The following is a 20,409-nucleotide window of genomic DNA, read 5'->3' as shown; positions in this document are numbered from 1 at the left end:
CCGATTCGCCAAATTTTGTCCGCGCCCTCCACACCCTCCCAACGTTTCCACTCGCCCAATTCCTCCAAGGATACATCAGTGTACATTAATGTCCAATCCGCAGGTGGGAAAGACCCATCCAAGGGGAGGGTAACCGACACAGAAAGAGGTTGTAGAGCTGCCACTTTTGCGGCTGAATCAGCTAACGCGTTACCTTGAGAAACAGCACTATCGGAGTGCTTGTGTGCATAGCAATGTACCACTGCCACCTGGCGTGGAACTAAAATAGCTTCTAGCAACGCGGCAATCAAGGGACCATTAGCTATTTTTGCACCTGATGAAGTTAGAAATCCACGCTGTTTCCAAAGCTGGCCTGTAGCATGACAAACTCCGAAAGCATATCTCGAGTCTGTGTAAATGGTAGCAGTTTTTCCCGCAGACAATAAGCAAGCTCTCGTGAGCGCATACAACTCTGCACCCTGGGCACTAAATGATGGTGGTAAAGGAGCGGCTTCTATAACATCGGTCTGGGAAGTCACTGAATACCCCGAAACCCGATAGCCATCTAAATAATATGAGGACCCATCTGTGAAGAGAAGCAGATCGGACTCCATTAAAGGAGAATCTGTTAGATCCGGGCGGGGCTTACCATTCTGGGTGACCACGTCCATACACACATGATGAGGGGTGCCATCCTCTGGGAGGGGTAACAAAGTCGCTGGATTAAGAGTGTTGCAGTGGCGTAGAGTGATGTTATCAGCGGCCAACAAAATTAGTTCATATTTATGAGCTCGTTGTGGAGACAACGCCTGGGTAGAATGCTGTTTTAAAAGAATTTCAACCTCGTGGGGGACCCAAACAGTCAGGGGATGTCCCAGAACTATGGGTCGCTAACGCTCAACCATGATTGCCGCTGCGGCAATTGACTGCACACAGGAAACAGAGCCCCGGACAACAGGATCCAGTTGTACTGAATAATAAGCTATGGGGCGTGGGCGGTCTCCAAGATATTGTAGGAGGACTCCACTAGCCACTCCCTGTTGTTCATGACTAAAAAGAAAAAATGGTTTACCGTAGTCCGGGAATCCCAAGGCGGGCGCCGTAACCAAAGCCTTTTTAACCTCTGTAAAGTCAGTCTCCCTCTCCATAGTCCAGGAAATCGGGTTGAGGGTTGATGACATGGTAGCTTGGACCAGGGGTTTTACCAGTTCTCCAAACCCCACGATCCAAGGTCAACAAAAGCCGGCAGCCCCTAAGAAAGCCCGTAACTGTCTTTTTGTTGTCGGGCACGGGTAATCCTGGATTGCCCGCACTCTATCGGGAGATAATAAACGCTCCCCAGGCCAAATTACAAAACCCAGATAAATTACCTGATTTAGGCACAGCTGTAACTTGGATGGGGACGCACGATGACCTTTATTCGCTAATGCAGTAAGTAAAACGACAGAATCAGTTAAACATGTGCTATAGTCCAAAGAGGCAATCAACAAATCATCTACATACTAAACCAAAACTGAAGAACTGGGCAAAACAATGTCCTTCAAATCTGCTGTGAGAATGCGAGAAAAGATAGTAGGGGATCCAGAGAATCCCTGGGGGAGCCGCGTCCATGTTAATTGTTGACCTTTCCAGGTAAAGGCAAATAGATATTGGGAATCCGGGTGCAAAGGGATACTAAAAAACGCGGCACACAAATCGACTACAGTAAAACAAGTGGCCGAGTGAGGAATTAATGTCAAAATAGTACTCGGGTCAGGAACAACTGGATGCGGGGCTATAACGTAGTCATTAATAGCGCGTAAATCCTGAACAAACCGATAAACCGGGTGCCCGTCAGTTCCTGGTTTAGGTTTTCTTACCGGAAGGATGGGCGTATTACAGGGTGAACTACAAGGAACCAGAATTCCTTGTGCCAAGTAGCTGTCAATAACACGTGAGATACTCTCCTCCGCTTCCCATGGCAAGGGATACTGCTTCACGGAAGAGGGCGGCCCATCTTTAGTTGTTAGACTCATCGGAACCGCAGATTTAAGGAGACCCACATCAGTGGAATTTGTACTCCATAAAAAATGGGGAACGCTAGACAATTCAAAGGGTACACTGGGAACAGACGTAGTCAATGTCATAAGAGAGGCAACTGTCGAATCTGGAACAATCAGACGAAGCCCCTCAGGGGCACAATATATATGTGCTCCTAATTTGCACAGCACATCTCGTCCCAGAAGGTTTGCTGGGCCCTCCGGCATTATAACAAATCTATGGGATAGCTTTAGAGAACCAAGCTTAATGGGGATAGGGTAAGATAACTGAGCCGGGCAGGGGTTTCCTTCTATACCTTGCACCCACACCTTAGTATTAGACACGGGCCCTGGCACAAACGTTATAGTGGAAAGGGTGGCTCCTGTATCTACCAAGAAAGGCACTAAACGTTCCCCAATTTGCAGGTAAATTTGTGACTGCATTCCCAGGTCCCACTCCAACTCTCCCAAAGTTCCCAAAATCTCTGCCTCCAGTCACTGGGGGTCAATTTGATTCAAAGGGTTGGTGGGAGGATACCCTTGAGAAGTCTGGGAAAAACCGGACAGGCCATTGTGCACTGGCTCCTGCCAAGGGGCCCCCTTTGGGCGGAGGGGACATTCCCTTTTCCAGTGTCCTGGTTGTTTGCAGTAGTTACAAGTGCCAAATTTCGTATTTACCCAATTTCCTCTTGGCTCTGTTCGTCCCCGCCCCCTGCCTCTCGCCCCGCCATGCTCCCGCCAATTCTGACTCCCAACTGGGACCTGCAACGCGGCTGCCAACATACTTACTTCTTCCTTCCTTTGTTTACGCTTTTCCTTAGCTTTCTCCTCGTCCCTGCCATTAAACACGAAAGTGGCCAAGCGGACTACTTCCTGGAGAGGTTTCCCTGGCCAATCAGGCACATGTTTAGAGAAATATTTTCTAATGTCTGGGGCTGCTTGATCGACATAAAAGGAAACCATCATGGGACGGTTTGTCTCTGCTTCTGGGTTGACGCCGCCGCCGTATATGCGGACTCGTTTCGACAAGCGGGCTAGGAAGGCAGAGGGATGCTCAGTGACCTCCTGCTGACATTCATGAATTTTAGACCAATTAGCTGACTTACTACCTGCTTTACGCTCCGCCTCTAAGAGACCGTCCCTGCCTGCTTTAAGGAGGTCCATTTGGGCAGAAACATTAGGGTTCCAACCAGGATCAACAAGGGGCCAGGCAGTACGGACACCATCCTCTCCTGCCCAGCGCCTATTGGCATCCAAGATGGAATACTTCTCATCGGGAGTAAAAAGTGTGTCCAAGATTACCTGAACATCCCCCCAGGCAGGATTAAAAGCAGTAAACACAGATCGAATTGTTTGTAATACCTGTTCAGGATCATCACGCAGGCGAGGCATCTGCTGTTGCCATGTTATCAAGTCGCCTGGGCCAAAGGGGCGGTGCACATAGGGGAAAACAACTTGTTCACCTCCGTCCACCGTATGGGAGACAAGAGGTTACTGAATAAGAGGGGCTTGCAAAGCAATCGGTGGATCCAGAATGGGTCCACATGAGCAGGGAGGCTGAGACCAGGAGGGTTGCGGACATGAATCAGAAGGCTGAGAATAAGCCGGAGGAAAGGGAGAGGAAGTAGGCAGAGGATAGGGTGGGGCCGAAGACCCCTGGGACAGATAAGAAAAAGAAGAGGTAAGAGGACGTCCTTTCGCACGCGCATAAGCCCAATTGTCCCATACATACCAGTAATCCATCTGGGCTGGAGCCTTATCTTCCAGCCTCTTTCTCAACGCAGTCAATATTTCCCCTGCAAATGACCCGTCAGGTGGCCATTGCATAGATACCTGAGGAAGGGCCTGAATTACTGGCCATTCTACTTTACATAAAAAATAGTTTTCTTCTTATTTAACCCATGGGTGCCTGAAATATTCTTCCAATTCTCTAGAATTTCCGCCAAAGGGGTCCCCTTCTTGATACTCTGTCCAGAGCCCATAATTGGGCAACCGAGGGGACACCTAATGTGCCACCTTATCGTCCGAGCGACTGCTCGTGTTTCCCCCCGTCGGAATTCTCCAAGGTAAATTCACCTTTTGCCGGCTAGAGCTGTCCGCGAGGAGGAACGCGACCTCAGTACGCCTTTTGTGACGAGCCTAAAGTCCCATCTGGGTCGCCAAAACTGTTGCGAATTATACCTGATCGGTCACACACGGTTCAAGTTTTTAGGCTGAGGCACCAAAAACCAGGTCCAGATCTGCAGAGTTTCCAGTCTGAGTTTAATGTATTACGCTCGAGCGTGGTGCCCCCCCCCGCTAGTCAGGAGGGGACCTCGTATACAGTTTATGCAAAGCTTATAAACCATCTGACATCGCGTGCTGCCCTCGTGCATCGGCACCCTTAACCAATGAATTCCATCCTCACCCCATCCTCAGCCACTCTCTGGTGAGTGCTTTCTCGTGTTCTGAGAATGTCAGCAACTTTATCATTAAAACGGAACATGCAGTTACACAACGTGCCTCACATACCACAAAGACAGGAAAGACAACAGTTTCAAGGCCCGAAACGATTCCCCAAATGTGCTGCGGTCTGTGCTGAACAGTTTCAAGGCCCGAAACGATTCCCAAATGTGCTGTGGTCTGTGCTGCACAGACAGTGGCTGGTGCCAAAAGGTGCCAGCTCTGCACATATTAGCTTTTCCCTCAACAAAGGTAAGATGCAAATGTAACAAGGTAGTCCTACAATCTCTCTTCCAATGAGGCTCTGAGCTCTACCTCCTGAGGTAACAGCATGGTAGTCACCTACAGTGTAATGGACATATGCAAGCACTCAAATAGCTAAAAAACAGTTACTTACCTGTTCTTCAAAATGTGTTGCATATGTCCATTACATGACCCACTCTCCTTCCCTGATGCATCAGAGCCTACTAACAAGTTCTAGTGTGAAGGAACTGAAAGTGGAGCAACTCCGCCCTTTATACCCTTGCTCATAGCACAAAGAGCTAGAAAGTGAGCAGGGCCACCCCTACATGTACCACTAAGGAAAACTCTCTGGCACCGGTGCACAAGGCATATACACACCTGTAGTGTAACTGACATGCAACACATCTTGAAGAACAACAGTTACTCTTAACTGTGTTTTTTCCCAGTTGATTCTCCTTACTGCCTTTTAAAACTAAAATATCAAAATGAATACAGGCTTCCCTTTTTCTCTAGTGACAAATAGGTTTTCCCAGATGATTATAACTCTATTGCATAGTGCTGAGTCTCTCAAAGGTACTGCAGAGGCAACAGAAAGACATTGCATTGAGCAAACACTTTCCATAAGAGAGTGAGAGGAAAGGTCTTGACTTTGCTTGATTGCAGGTCATTCGTTTTACACATATGTTGCACTTTTTGGTATGTCTTCAGTTTGGTGAATAGGTTGGAACTGTTCAGTGGTGCAGAACTGTAATGCAGAGCAGACAAAGAGTATAGTAAAGATCAAGTGTAAGTAGTCTCTTGGCCTATCAAAGGCCGTGATCAAGTGTCTTGATGTTTTTGGTCTTTTGGCCTCGAGATGAAAATCTTGTCTGTGTCTCTTGGACTTTGAAGTGAAAAAAAATTATCTAAGTCATTTAAACAATATGTTCTCTAGACAAGACTAACACAGTTCATTAAAGGGGACCTGCAAAAGGCTAGGAGGAGGGGAACTGGTGGTTGGATTGGTTTTTGCTACTCCTGCTTGTTTCCCCACTTTTCCCCCCCGCCTTTAGAAATGTCAGGGATGTCAGGTCTTGGCTTCCCTTATCTTTGTTGGAGAACTCCTTGGTTGACTGGGAGCTCACTCAGCTACTAATTGGAGGTGCGCTTTGAATCCTTAACACAGAAAGCTTTTCTCTCAAATCTTGGAGATAAATGGGTATAAACAAAATCAGTGCTGACAGTCTGAATAAAAATCACTTCCCCTCTCTATTAATCTGGTTGCATTTAAAGAGGAACCTAACTTTCTTTTCCTTTGTAGATCAGCCGTGAAGCAGTAGCTCTCACGCTGGTCTGTGAAGCCCCAATAGTCTGTAAAGTCCTTCCTGGTGGCTCCCAAAATGAAACATTGAGAACAAAGTCAGAAGGGTGGTCAGGGCCACAGCCTAGAAAAGGATATCCCTTTCTCTCTTGCTCATGTATGTGCTCATGTGCACACACTTGTAGGTACACACTCACAAAGCAGACTCCAGAAAGAAGTATATGAAGGTCTAGCGTCTTAAACAATGAGGGAATAAGTGGATCAGCCCCTCCCATTGTCACGGTCCTTGTGATCTAGTCCACTGCAAAGCACGAGGTTTAAATATAGTTTGGGTTATTCCTTAAAAATCCATTATTGCTCCAGTATTTATTGAATGAACAGTTGCCCTGTCAAGGCTTAGCTAAGGAGTGACTCTGATCTGTAACACCAGAGTAAACTCTGATGGCAAGTCATTCCTTTAACCAGCTCTCAGAGAGAGGCATCCTCCTGTGCATTAGTTCTTGATTTTCATAACTTTGACCTGAATTCTGCCCGACTTTTCCCCCCTGACTTCTGTCTATTAAAGAGTTTTTTAAATCCCCATATTTACCAATGATGCTAATCATCAATGCAGAATGACTTATCCGCCACCCACACCTTCCAGAAATGAAAGGGTTAACTTAATTAGTACTTTTACACTTCCATTCCCTCCATTTTTGTTTTGGTGTTTCTGAGTTTTTTTGGCTAATTTTACTGCTTGTTGAAATAAGAGGCTGATGGTACTGGCTGTTAAATCCTGATGCCTTGGAAGCCGGCCAGACGCTAGACAAACTTCTGTACGCAGCCCTAGGCTGCGACACCCTCTGCTGTTCCTATACAGTCAGAAGCATAGGCATTGGTGCCAGACTGTGTGCAGGTTTCAGAGTAGCAGCCGTGTTAGTCTGTATTCGCAAAAAGAAAAGGAGTACTTGTGGCACCTTAGAGACTAACAAATTTATTAGAGCATAAGCTTTCGTGAGCAGTAGTTTTGTGATGCAGATACACACTTACCTGAGAGTAAACAGAGATTGTCAAAGACTTCATTTTGAAATCTAGCTCTTCATGTGTGCATCTTCATAGATTATTTTGCAGCTTCAAATCCAGTTTCTTCCCCCTTCATCCATTTTTAAAATCCCCTCCATTTTCTGTTGCACACAAGGAAGAAATAATTTAAAAAAACACATGTTTTCAATTCATTAAATTCACCCTATTGTTTGATCTTGTACCAAGATTCCTAAATTCTGTCAGCAAGTTAAGGAAAATTGGGGAGGAAAAACTGGTATTATAGTTCATTGTCTTTAGCACAAGCACTTTTGCTACATGTTTTTTCAGGGCTTAAAGAATTAATCAAATGTCTCTAAAAGAGACCTATCTGTTGCCCTCTCTTGATCTGAGACTGATACTGTGTGGATGGAAAAATGTGCTTGCCATAATCAAAGAGGGTGTTACCCAGGGCTTTCTGAACCCAAAGCAGTGGTAACTTAACTGTTTCTCTTCAGGAATAAATCCATGGGGACACAGCTCCTCTGTCTGATAAATGATTGGTACAAACGAGTTCTTTTACCTAAAACTACTTTTTTATTAGCTTTCAAGCACACACATACACTCATGCTGTAGCAGTAGGTTTTAGAGCATTCCAAAACTTTATAGTTACCCAAAGTTTGAGATGGCTTTGAGTAATCAACAGCCAGACTTTTGGGGGCCCTCCTTCTGTCCAGCTGCTGAGGAGTTTAGGTGTCAGCTCCTTGCCCAAAGAGACGCTCCTTCGGGCTACTCCGAGGTGTTTATTTTTACTTTTTTTATAGCTAACTTTTACAAAATACATAACTTATAGTAACACCTAGTGCGTTACCAGTTTTTCTAGTTTTAGCAAATTGCTTATTATTTTTATTGATAAAAAATCCTAATATTTTTAGCCATAATAAACTTATATATTAGAGGTACCCAAATACAAGATGGCTATTCATTTACTTTTTTTTTACTTTTATGGTTGGTTAACATTTTCCCTTCCTCCCATTTTAATTAGCAAAACTACAAACATGCAGCTATTTGGCCTTGTCTCTTAGAGTCCTAAAAATTATTCCTAGCTATGTGGTGTTTGGTTTACAGCTAGCAGTGGCTGGACACACAAAATGGCTGACTACAATTATGTTAAGTTCTAGTGTTACAATTGGGTATCTAGAAATGGCTGAGAGATCTGTTTATGAACATGTAATACTAATCTAATCTGTAAATGCAACATTGCAGATTTGTGGGAGGAGTCTGTTAGTTAAAAGATCAGCAGATACAAATCCAAGGGGAAGGGCAGCCTGGGGTTTCTTTTCTCTTGTATTGTCTTGCTCTCTCACCCCTGATTTTCTTTCCCCTTGGATGTTAGCATATGCATCTTCCATCCATACCTGCTAAAGTGAGAGTGTCCTCATTTTTGACCCCACAAAACATTTCACAGTGATAAGGTTTCACTGTAATAACCTCCCCACTCACATACCCTGAAACTCCTTATGAACTAGATTTTAGGTCAGTTTCCCCCCCTTATTTCCATTCCCTTCATTCAGCTCCTTGCTTGAGGTGGGGGTTGCTGGTGCTGATAACATTGCTGGCAGGAGTATCAGAGCAGCACCAAGTTACTGCTAGACTGGAATGAGACAAAGTCCCCTTTCCACCTCTCCCACTCCAATCTGCTCCATTCCTAAGGAGCCAATTTGTGGCTGAGGGAGAAACCTCAGAGCCCTTCTTCTGTGACAGATCAGTGCAATCAATTCTTAGTCATACTCCTTGTCCTCAAAGGTCCAATCTGGTTTTTGAAATGTTTTCATTCTGTTACATGACCAGAGTTAAGTAGAATTAACTCTTCAGCTGACACTATGGAGTATCTCCAGCCTGATCCCGGACCCATCAGTCACATGAACATAGCCAGTAACGGTTTGACACTTTTATCAGTTCCTTCCTCCCCTTACTCCAAGAAGTATCACTTTTTCGTTCTGCTTTTGTTGACTCAATTGCAGCTGCTCCAATTTTATTCGTTTCTTCACAAAGCGCCTCGAGTGGAGGCCTCTGTTAGCCCGGGATGTTTTTATAAATTCCATGTTGGATTTTCTCTGGGGAATATTTAATTATCTTTGGCATTAGGAATGTAGGGAGCAATAGTAAAAGGGCCACAGTGCTCCCAGTGCAGTTCTCCCATATAGACTATAATGGGCTTCTACTGAAACTTTCCCTGACAGATTTCAGAGTAGCAGCCGTGTTAGTCTGTATTCGCAAAAAGAAAAGGAGTACTTGTGGCACCTTAGAGACTAACAAATTTATTAGAGCATAAGCTTTCGTGAGCTACAGCATCCGATGCATCCGATGAAGTGAGCTGTAGCTCACGAAAGCTTATGCTCTAATAAATTTGTTAGTCTCTAAGGTGCCACCAGTACTCCTTTTCTTTTTGCGAATACAGACTAACACGGCTGCTACTCTGAAATCTGTCAGGGAAAGTTTCAGTAGAAGCCCATTACAGTCTATATGGGAGAACTGCACTGGGAGCACTGTGGCCCTTTTACTATTGCTCCCTACATTCCTAATGCCAAAGATAATTAAATATTCCCCAGAGAAAATCCAACATGGAATTTATAAAAACATCCCGGGCTAACAGAGGCCTCCACTCGAGGCGCTTTGTGAAGAAACGAATAAAATTGGAGCAGCTGCAATTGAGTCAACAAAAGCAGAACGAAAAAGTGATACTCACTTCATAGTGAGCTGTAGCTCACGAAAGCTTATGCTCTAATAAATTTGTTAGTCTCTAAGGTGCCACCAGTACTCCTTTTCTTTTTCCCTGACAGAGAGTTTCTGTCTTGGATTTCTTCTCCCCAACCTTCTTCTCCCCATTCTTCTGTTGTATGGTTACCATCTTTGTTGTGAACAACCTTCCCTCATACCCAGAAGAGTGATCAAAAATATTTCTTTTAAAAAATCACACATCCATACACACTGCCTACAGTTTCTCAGTTCCAGTCCTGTTACTGCAAAAATGCTGTGTGATGGAAGTAAACATTCTTTGAAAGCTGAGCTCTGCAAATTACAAGTATTGAGAATTTCAGTTATGGTTCTTGATAGCAGCATTGTTAAAATTCTGGAAGTCTACAACATTAATAGAACTGGAGTTTATCCCCAGGAATTTGCTACAGCTGACGGGTGAAGTGGAAACATTTGTTTCAGAAGTCATTTTACAGGGCAGCTCAGAGCACAAACTTTGATTGCATGAACATTATTGTTGTTATATCGCATGCAGAAGTTACCTAGTGTCACCTTTGCCAGATAAGTGGAAGGAAATCAGCAAGAGCAGTGCAGTAAGGTATTGTATAGTGTTTGTTTTCAAATTCAGTTTGTTAAATTCAGGGTAAATGAAAGACTGAAGATATTGTGCCTTTATGTTATGAGCCTTGGTGTAGTGTAGTTGAGTTAATCACAGTACATAGAAAACATGCTTTCCAACTAGATTAGGGGTGATTATTTAGCAAGGCTGAAATAAATATCACCTTAAATGTAGGTTTCAGAGTAGCAGTCGTGTTAGTCTGTATTCGCAAAAAGAAAAGGAGTACTTGTGGCACCTTAGAGACTAACAAATTTCTTAGTCTCTAAGGTGCCACAAGTACACCTTAAATGTAGTTTCTCTTTACTGAAATACTGATATCTGAAGAATTCTTATAGGGTTTTTTGTAAACTATTATATTATTGGATTGCCTATTTTTTTAATATAAGGGAATAATGTTCAACTGTCCAAGAGATGCTCTTGTGACAGGAATTCTGTTTTTTATATAATTTTCACTTCATTGTTTCAGATTGCTATCAAAGAGCAACTCCACGAGACTCAGGGAATGTGTGAATATGCAGTCTATGTTCAAGGTATGCCAGATGAAGACTATGAAAATAAATTACTGAGTTACTTCTGGTTTGAAATGCAATTCCCTGTTCTAAAAAAAACAATCCACAAATATAAATAGCATATGTGAACTCTAGCAGGACTTATGAAAATGCATTTGAGTGCATAGAAATGCTATAACTTCTGAAATGTTTCTACTTGCCTGGTTTAATTTTCAAATCCAGGGTTATCACTTTAATGAACAGATGAGGATTGGTTCTTCTTGTGAGTACATGGGTTTTTCTTGGTAACCTGATATTTTCAGATCTTCCTGGAACTGCTGATGCTTGGCTCTGGTTATAAATGGCCCTGTGCATTTGACTGTGTCATGTGAAATGTGTTTTTTGTTAGAGCCATGTTCTTTAAGGTAACTGTTGGTTATGGTTTCCTTTAAGAATGCATTAATGTTCAGTATGCAGTGGCTGCTGTGTTTGCTTACACAGTCAGAACATGATCAGTGCCAATTCATTGCCTTGGAATGTTATGAAAATGAAAAGCATTATCTCTATTCTCTGTTCTTTAGAGTGCCACAATCTGTTCTTGAGATGAAAAGAAAGAGATTTATTTTGTAAAGGAACATGGCCCTGAAGGCTGAAGTTCCCTGTGTCATGTTGGAGAATGTAGGCAGGGGGATGATCGGAAGGTCATCGGTGAGCATCAATGCTGCAGTTCAAATTGCAGTACACTGGAACATTTCAGGGGCTAAGAGAATTTCAGATTTTCTGTTACTGAAGACTTAGGGCTCCCTTCCCATCTACAGTGGTTTTCAGCCTCAAAGCAAACACAGTCCTGTGTTCACCCTAGCTCAGTCAGTAATGGCTCCTCAGCCCACTCAAACATGAGTTTCTGGTTATGTTGCTGTAATACAGGGATCATCTGAATTGAAACTGTTACAGTCCATCTGTCCTCCCTGTACAGTCTAGACCTGCCAGTGATGCAGCTTGTCTTCCCTACAGAGTAATGAACTAATTTGCCTTTTGTGTGTTGCTTTGCAGCTTTGATATTTCGCTTAGAAGGGAAGATTCAAGAATCTCTAGAACTTTTTCAGACATGTTCCATTCTAAATCCTCAGAGTGCTGACAACCTCAAACAGGTGGCGCGATCATTGTGAGTGTCATTTTATTCCTACGCTCTGAAGTGTCACACAGGACATGGCAAGCTTTGTTCCAGATGCAAAGTTAATACCGTTTAGATCCCAAGTATGTTTCCTCACTATCAGCACTTGGATTGGTTTCCATAGATGAGAACTCTCTATTAAATTAGGATCTCTAGCACAGTGCATCTGTCTAGTTATAAACATTGATGCTCTTTCATGACTTTTTTCTTCATTGTATTTTAATGCTTGGGGACAAGTAATACTGATGATTAGATCAAGAGATGTTAATGCAGGTATGTGCTGTGCAGGCTTGTACCACCAAGCCCTGCCTGTGTGCATGTGATTGTGTGTTGTGCACCTGTCTCTTTGGGAGTTAGGCCCAGATTTGCAAAGATAGGCGCCTTTCTCCCTTGGTCAAAGGGAGCATTGCAGAAGCAGTGCATTCATGCCCATGAAGGGAGCACTTACTTCTCTTAGCAGTGATCCTCTGGCTTGCTAGAGATCAGCATTGACTCACTACAAAGAGATCTTCTCCCTACTTAGATTGTAGATGTCTTAGGACAGAGATATGTCATTGGTAGACTGCAAAGCAGTGTGCAGACCTGTGGGGTATGTAAATAATAATATTCTCCTTGGCTGGTAGGTTGGTGGCTGCACAATGTGGCCTCATGCTTAAATGGCAGAGAAAAGTAAAAACTGAAATTCTTTCACAGGTTTCTGTTGGGGAAACACAAAGCAGCTATTGAAGTATACAATGAAGCCGCTAAACTAAACCAGAAAGATTGGGTAAGTACGGAGCCTTTTGCCATACTTAGTTCACTAGAATCTTTCTTGGGTCACAGTCAAACATAGACCCATGCAGCATGTTTGTATTCTGCAGGAAAAAAGCCTTCCAGTCAAACCCTGCATAGCCATGTTCAATACACACTGAGCTAGATTACTTCAAGGATAGATATGGGGAGCACCTGTCCAGCTGAAAAACCCTCCAGTACCACTGACATCCTATGGGTAATTGGGTAACTTGTTCCAGTGGTATCCAAAGTAGTGCAAAACCACCCCCAAATAACCAATGGGCTGCACTGAGTGTTGTCTGTCTTTGCAAAATTCAAGACCACTGTTACAGGACTAATAATAAATAAAACCCTCCCAACTAGGAGAAGAGCTGAAAGAGGAGACCTGCAAAGAGCAATGAGTGTAAAGTGAACTGGTGGGAGGAAAGGAAAGAGAGAGGTTGCGGTTCACAGCTCCTTGAGAACAGTCTCCAAGGGAAGTGTTTTGTTTCTGCACATGGGCTCTCATGCTGCAAGCCATTGATCATATGCACGCTTAAAACAAAGTGTATTGGGCCTGATTCCCAGAGGCTCAAGCACCATTGATTTCATCTGTGCCTTTAGGTACTCAGCACTTCTATAAATTAGGCCCAATATGTGTGGGTATTTGATACCACTCTCTCTTCTTCCACCCACTCTGTGCTGAACAGCGAGTACAACTTTTACCTGGAGCTGTGCAAATGATGGGCGTTTCAGGTCACTGGCAATTCTGAAAAATCTAAAAATAGTTTCAGGTCAAACCAAAACAAAAGTGTTTTTTAAAAATTTTTGATGAATCAAAGAGTGTTTTAAAAAAGTAAATGAATAATTTGGGGTTGAACAAGATGTTTCATTTTGACAAAATTGCAATGTTTCAATGTAAACAAAACATTTTGACTTGGACCAATGTTAAACCTTTTTGATAGTTTGTTTTAAAATAAAAATAAAGGAAATTTCTACATGCAAGTTGTTTCTAACTGAAAAATCAAAACGTTTTGATTTTTTAAAAATTTTGTTTGTTTTTTTCCCCATCAAAACAATTTGGGAAAACCGGCGGTAATTTGGGAAACATTTTGGGGTCTTTGAATCTGCATTTTTACCTGGAAAATGTTTCGGCCAAAAATTGTCACCCAGCTCTGCTTTTATCAAATGGATTGCCTTTCAACCCCATCCTTTCCTAAGGGCAGGTCTGCACTGCAGTTGGGAGATGTGATTGCAGCATGTGTAGATCCACCCCAGCTATCTTTGACCTAGCTAGCTTGAGGAGCAATAGCAGTGATGCCATGGCAGTAGGAACAGCAGCTACATCCTAGGCAGTGGCGCTAGCCCATGCAGCTGCCCATGCTGCTGCAGCTTCACTGCTGTTGCTCCTTGAGCTGGCTTTGATCTAGCTAGATTAAAGCTAGTTTGAGTATGTCTCCAAGTACTGCAAATATACCTCCTGATTGCAGTGTAATCCTGTCCTAAGTAAACAAACTATCTGTGGCATGTGCTGGGCACGGCTTTAAACCTATGGTTTGCTACCCCGTCTGGCAGGCGTCGACAGGTATCTCCATAATATGCTCAGTGCTGGAGTCAGAGTTGATACTTCCACTTTCCTTGTATGGAAGCACCCTACCAACTCAACCCAGCCTTGAGTTGCGCTTTGTGTCTTTACCATTCTTCACAACTGGAGAGGTTGTGTGTAGGAGAGGGCCATTCTGTTGTGATAGGAGGGTATTTCATACATATTCATAAATATTTCATAGGCTGCATTCTCCCTGCTAGAGATCTACCTCGTACATGTAGAGAATTTCTACACTGGTAAAGTGGGGTACGTTATTAGCAGAGGAAGAAGGGAAACTTATGGGGGTGCTCTGCTGCTTGGCATTGCTCCTCCCATCCCCCAGAATGGGAAAAGACAGCATGTAGCTTGTCTGTTAACAAATTCTTAGCCATGAACTGGATGGGTGTAAATGTTTCCTATAGTGCCACCAGCATAATTAGGATGCTGAAAGGATCCCAGCCTCTCTAGTATAGGACCTGTATTCTGGTCAGCTAGGTCCACTTTCAAATTGTGTCCAGTTGGGCCAAAATTTCACACACATCCCCTGAATCATGGGGTTTATCATAGGCTAGGGATGTTTTGAGAATGCCTCTTGGTATAATAGAGGTCACATGTGATGGGTTCATATCTCCTCACTGGGAATCCAGTGCAGTCTCAGCCAAGTATATATCCCTTTGCACAGGCCTTCCGTCTTTTGTCCTCACTGCTCTCTTGCTGTCACCTCCCCTGGGATGCACACTTCTTTATGCTGAGGATAAAGCCAAATAGATTATCAAAATGGCTGAAGTGGAGGTTCAAAGTCCATGGAGGTTCCCATCCAAACCAATAACTGTTACTAGTCTCTTTCTGAATATCCAGTTCCAAGTTCACCCTTATGCAGCTTTTTCCTTTATATGTAGGAGATCTGCCACAACTTGGGCGTGTGCTACATGTACCTGAAGCATTTCAACAAGGTAACGCGAGTTCTTGTCTTGTCCAAACAAATCATTGAGAGCCTGTCTACATGGTATGGCAATGTGCACCAGATGGGTGTGAATTCTAATGCGTACCAACATGTTATGCACTAACTAGTCTGTGTAGACCCTGCTGGTGTGCGCTAAAACTTCTCACATTAGGGAAGTTTTAGCACCCAGCAGGGTTTACATGGGCCAGATAGTGTGCAACAGAATTCACGTACTGTAGAATTCACACCCCTCAGGTGCACCTTACCCCACCATATAGACAAGCCTTAAGTCGTCACTAGAGACATGATTCTCTTTTCAGTAGTTTTACTGATAAATGGATCACGTACAGTCAGGTTAGTTTCTTAGCTGTTTCAAATGTTTGATCTGTTGTGATAATTGGGTCCTCAAATTTACCGTAATTGGAGCTCAACTATAAGAAGTGAGTGAAAGTTTTATAAAATGTCACAATACCAATAAATGTTGATGGGAAAAGGTACAAAATGGAGAAACAAATCTGAATTAGTCCACACAAAATGGCCTAGTGACATACCTCAAGGATTGTTGAGATCATACCTAGTAAACAAGAGAAGGGTGGGACTGGAAATCCATGAACCAAAATAGGTCTGTCGGAAATTAGGCCTAATTGGTGGACAAAATAATAACAGGCTAATCTGCCCATCACTTGACTTTTGGGTTTCTCAAAAAGAGACTTTGAAAGATGAAAATGAGCAGAGGGGCTACCACAATGCTGACTGACAGACAGGGAAGGACCAAGCTTCACTATCATGGCTGCCATTCCCACTATCTCCGGAGTCCCCAAACTTTCTTCATCCTAATCCTGAGAGATGGCCTGACCAGACCGAGCCAGAAAGTGGGAGCCGGATGACACTGCCACCTCCATCGTCTCAGCTAAATCTCTACCTGGGATGTGAGACTTCATCTGCCCCACACCCTTTCTTGTGTGTTCTTTTCCTGACCCACCTTATTTCTTCTCTTTCCTATCTTTCTCCTTTTGCTTTATGTCTAATAAGAGTCTGGCTCAGCTGGCCAAAACTGCATATTTTGCAACACGGCTGTAAATCTGTGACCACAAAGAGGCAGGTAAAAGCAATGCCCTAAATAGTCTGATGCTGGTGCAAGTTTGCCAACTCTCTCAGTGGCTGATAAGACTGTGTGCTGGGCCTGTGTTTTTCCAGCAATGAGGTTGTAAGTGAGAGTCAACACCAGAGACAGAAATTGTATTTCCTATCTTGGCTTTTTTTTTCTTTCCCCTTCTATGTGTTTGTCTTGTCTTCTAGGCAACAAGATCAGACTTTAATGACAACTCCAATCCATCTCAACTAACTTGTCGTTTCCCCCAAAGGACAGTTATTACCATCTTTAATATCATCTAGGCGACTGTCAAACAAAGCAGAATTTTCTTCTAAAGACTCTACAGCTAAAGGGAAAGGGAACAAGAGATGTTAAAATGAAAGCTTCACTTAATACTTTTCATTTCTAATGCTTTAGCTGTTTTCTTCTCCTTTTTGTGCCTGTATTGAAAGGTTACAAAGGATTTTTAATGGTGTGTTTACCGTGGCACTAAGCAGGCTCTATACCAAACCCCAAACCTTGTTTAAAACCGTTTAATGTTGCACAGTTAGGGTATATTTACACTGCATTTAAACACCCACAGCTGGCCCATGCAAGCTGGCCCAGGCTGCGGAGCTGTAAAATTGCAGTGTGGACATTTAGGCTTGGGCTGAAGCCTGAGCTCTGGAACTCTGCGAGTGGGGAGGATGTTTAATTGCCGTGTAGACATATTCTGAAGGTCATGTTACCACTTTTGATTCTTTGGGCCTATTTATTCCACCTATGCTAATCCACCAGAGCTCTCTGTTTATAAACTCACAAGAGCAGCTACATCAGTAAAATTCTGGCATTCAGCCCTTTACAAATCAGCCACTAATGAGTCCGTAACTAACAGATGTATCCCCTGGCAGTGTGCAGAGTGAAGTGAGGTTTGGAGGTGGCTGAAAGGGGATGGTGTAAGCTTTCCAGACCCTATCTAAACTAGACTTCTTGGTCATGCTGTAACGCAAGATTGATACTTCACTCAAATTAACCAACAGGACTATAAATGAAAATGTGGACATCTTCCCAAATGTTGGTGTCTCACTCTAGGCTAAGCCATAGAATAAACTTCATTTCCTGTTTAAAAGCAATGTGGGGTGTTTATATTTGCCATTGCAGTTGTGGGAATTAACTTGAGTAAACTGGCAACCAGTGAATTTGGGTTACAAAGTGACTAAGAACTCTAGTCTAGACAGGATCTAGACAGGATCCGACAGGCCTTGTCTGAACCAGGATTTTCCAGAGAGTATTTCCATTTTTCAAAGAAGTCTTCTAGCCATTCTGAGATGACCCCTAGAGTTTGCCTGTCTAGCTGGATAACAAACCACGCTCTGACACCAGGGGATGCTCCTCCTGTCTTGGAGCCTTTCACAAAGGTGTAGATGAGTTTCTAGCCTCATGAGGTGGTTATAACTCATGGGATGTACCTTCCTGAAGATGGAAATGGTGTAAGGCCCAAATCCTGGCCCCAGCATATGGTCCAAGCAGCTGGACTCAGTGGTGGGAAGTTCTCAGGGGCTGAGAAAGGGCTCTGCACAGGGCTGAGGGCAGGATTTGGAGATTCCATGTTGGAGGTAGCAAGGGGTCCTGTGCACTGCAGAGCAGCTGAGCTGGAGGGGCTCACCTCTTTTCCCTGCCTCCATGGCAGGCTTGCTAGTGGTGCAGAAGCTACTCCCACAGGAAGCCTGGAGCAGAGGTCACAGAGCAGCCCTGCTGCTGTGGAGTGGCTGGATGGGAGTGGATGCACTGGCAGTGTTTTTGGGGCTTAGCAACTAATAAAAGAACACCTAGGAAATTTGAAATTGGACTCTTGATCCCCTTGCACTCCATCCAAATATTAGGGGGGAGGGATAGCTCAGTGGTTTGAGCATTGGCTTGCTAAACCCAGGGTTGTGAGTTCAATCCTTGAGGGGGCCATTTAGGGATTTGGGGCAAAAATTGGGGATTGGTCCTGCTTTGAGCAGGGGGTTGGACTAGATGATCTCCTGAGGTCCCTTCCAACCCTGATATTCTATGATTCTATGATTTCATGCTACTCACTTAGGTGTCACTGCATGGCTTCCCCTGATGAGAACTGAGCTGTTGGTGTTGATTTTGTGAGGTGTCTATTTTAGATGGAAAACACAGCATTTCAAGGGAATGATTGGTTCCCAATTTGATCTTCCCACTCCCTGCCTCTAAAAATGTAAAAATTCCCTTACTAATCAATCCCTGGCTGGGAGAAAATATTGTCTGCTGCCTCAAGTGGGAGCTGTATTAGTCTTAAAATCAGTATTGAATTACACAATCTAAGTGCACCATCAAGCAGGGTGGTGGACTCACCCTATCTGTTACAGTCCGCATCACAGCAAAGTTGTAGTTAGGTCAGGCCTCCTTTAAAACTGCTTCTGTTAAGAATACTGCAGTCTTTGTATTGAGCTCATACTTAGAGCCCTGCATGGATACAAAATTTGTATCTGCATCCGATCCACGAACTGCAAATATGGTCCGTGGATATCCGCATCCACAGGTTTGCAGGGCTCTACTCATACTCCTTTCCCTATCATTGCAAAACAACATCGAGATGTTTAGAAGGTAGGTCCATATCTGGGACCTGCCATCTGTGATGATGTCCCTTCATTCATTTGGCTTATGGGGAAAATATAAGTATATGAGAATACTTTTGAAAGAAAAAGGTATCTCAAATTTGGGACCTGTTAGGCTATAAAGTGTCCCATTAGTCTGACAGCCTTACCTCTGGGGAGTTCATACTTTTTACATAACATCACATGGACCTATAAAATATAATGAAGCGTGTGGAGACGGCTGGTTGTTTAAAATTTGCTGGTAACGAATATCCAATACTGCATAAATCCTTTTCTGTCTTTTACCTTGTCATCATCTCTTCTTTTAATGTGCCATGTGCTAGAAAGCTGCAAACTTTTATTGCCCTCCCACTGGCTCAGCTTGGGAGGAAGAGGAAGATGTTACAGTAAGAAGAGTTTGGAAGTGTTCCCCATTGGAGGGGATTTACCTATGCCTGGCTAGAGCTGTTAAATTCTTTCTCCATTTACATGGCAATCTTGGCTCATTGCTAGCATGAGCATTTTGCAGTGAAGTGAACTGTAAATGCATATTTTAAGGAAACAAACTTAGCAGCCCCCAAGGGATCTTGGATACTGTACAGGAACAAATGGGCCTCTGTATCTCTCTTGGCAGATCAGTATGTTTTGCTTTGACTTGAAGCGCTCAGCTTTGAAGTGCTCTCCCTAAAAACGCATGACTCCTGTTGCAGAGCTCATTTCAACAATCACCTCATAGGCTGGGCCTTTATAATAAGATTCTTCAAACTTGGCTGGAGCCTTTGATCCCTTTTCCCTCCATGTAGTAACACGAGGGTTGGTGCTCACAGCTGACAGCTTTTGGGTCATTGCTTCACTGTCAACTCTGCAACCACATTGATTTTACTCTTTCTGTTCTGTGTGGTTTTGTGTGTAGGCAAAAGACCAGCTGAACAATGCCTTGCAGCTCAACAGGCATGATCTGACATACATGATGCTGGGAAAAATTCACCTGCTGCAAGGGGAGACCGACAAAGCCATCGAAGTCTATAAGAAAGCAGTGGAGTAAGAATTTCATCCTCCCACTTCTTTAGGAGAATTTTGATTGGTGAATTCAGGAATGTGTCTGATGATTTTAAAATGACAATGCTCCTGGACACATCTGGAATTTCCCAGCTGTGTGACCATCTGTGATCTTGGCTGCAGTACTCTTACTCCAGCTGATAATGTGTCAGGGACAGAGGTATCTCTTTGAAGCTCTTGCCAAGAAATGAATGGAGGTGCTGGGAGCAAATGTATACAAAATCCACTTCTCCAGTCCCATGATTCATGTGCTAAAGCCTGAAACACAGAGCTGAATGATTGCTGCTCACGACTGTCACAGCTTTACTGTTGGCAAGAGCAGTGAGCAGTCAACAGCCATTTTGAACTTACTGGATTGTTATATACTTCACTGGG

At 43.6% G+C, this 20,409-nt stretch overlaps 1 protein-coding gene across 4 annotated transcripts in view; it reads left to right on the top strand.

The window, feature by feature from the left end:
• BBS4 (Bardet-Biedl syndrome 4) overlaps nt 1-20,409 on the top strand; it is a 74,056-nt gene that overhangs the window by 37,124 nt on the left and 16,523 nt on the right. For 3 of the 4 annotated variants that reach the window (XM_038419567.2, XM_038419570.2, XM_038419571.2), the window contains 5 exons: nt 10,824-10,887; nt 11,899-12,010; nt 12,713-12,785; nt 15,254-15,307; nt 19,889-20,016. In XM_038419567.2, coding sequence (XP_038275495.1) covers nt 10,824-10,887; nt 11,899-12,010; nt 12,713-12,785; nt 15,254-15,307; nt 19,889-20,016 — 431 coding nt within the window. The remainder of the gene's footprint in view (nt 1-10,823; nt 10,888-11,898; nt 12,011-12,712; nt 12,786-15,253; nt 15,308-19,888; nt 20,017-20,409) is intronic. The other variant, XM_043493695.1, reaches the window with a different exon arrangement.

The sequence above is a fragment of the Dermochelys coriacea genome, chromosome 10 (genome assembly GCF_009764565.3).
Source record: "Dermochelys coriacea isolate rDerCor1 chromosome 10, rDerCor1.pri.v4, whole genome shotgun sequence".
In the NCBI taxonomy this organism is placed as follows: Eukaryota; Metazoa; Chordata; order Testudines; family Dermochelyidae; genus Dermochelys; species Dermochelys coriacea.
The sequence above is the reverse complement of the archived record's forward strand: the minus strand, read 5'-3'. Positions and strand labels throughout refer to the sequence as shown.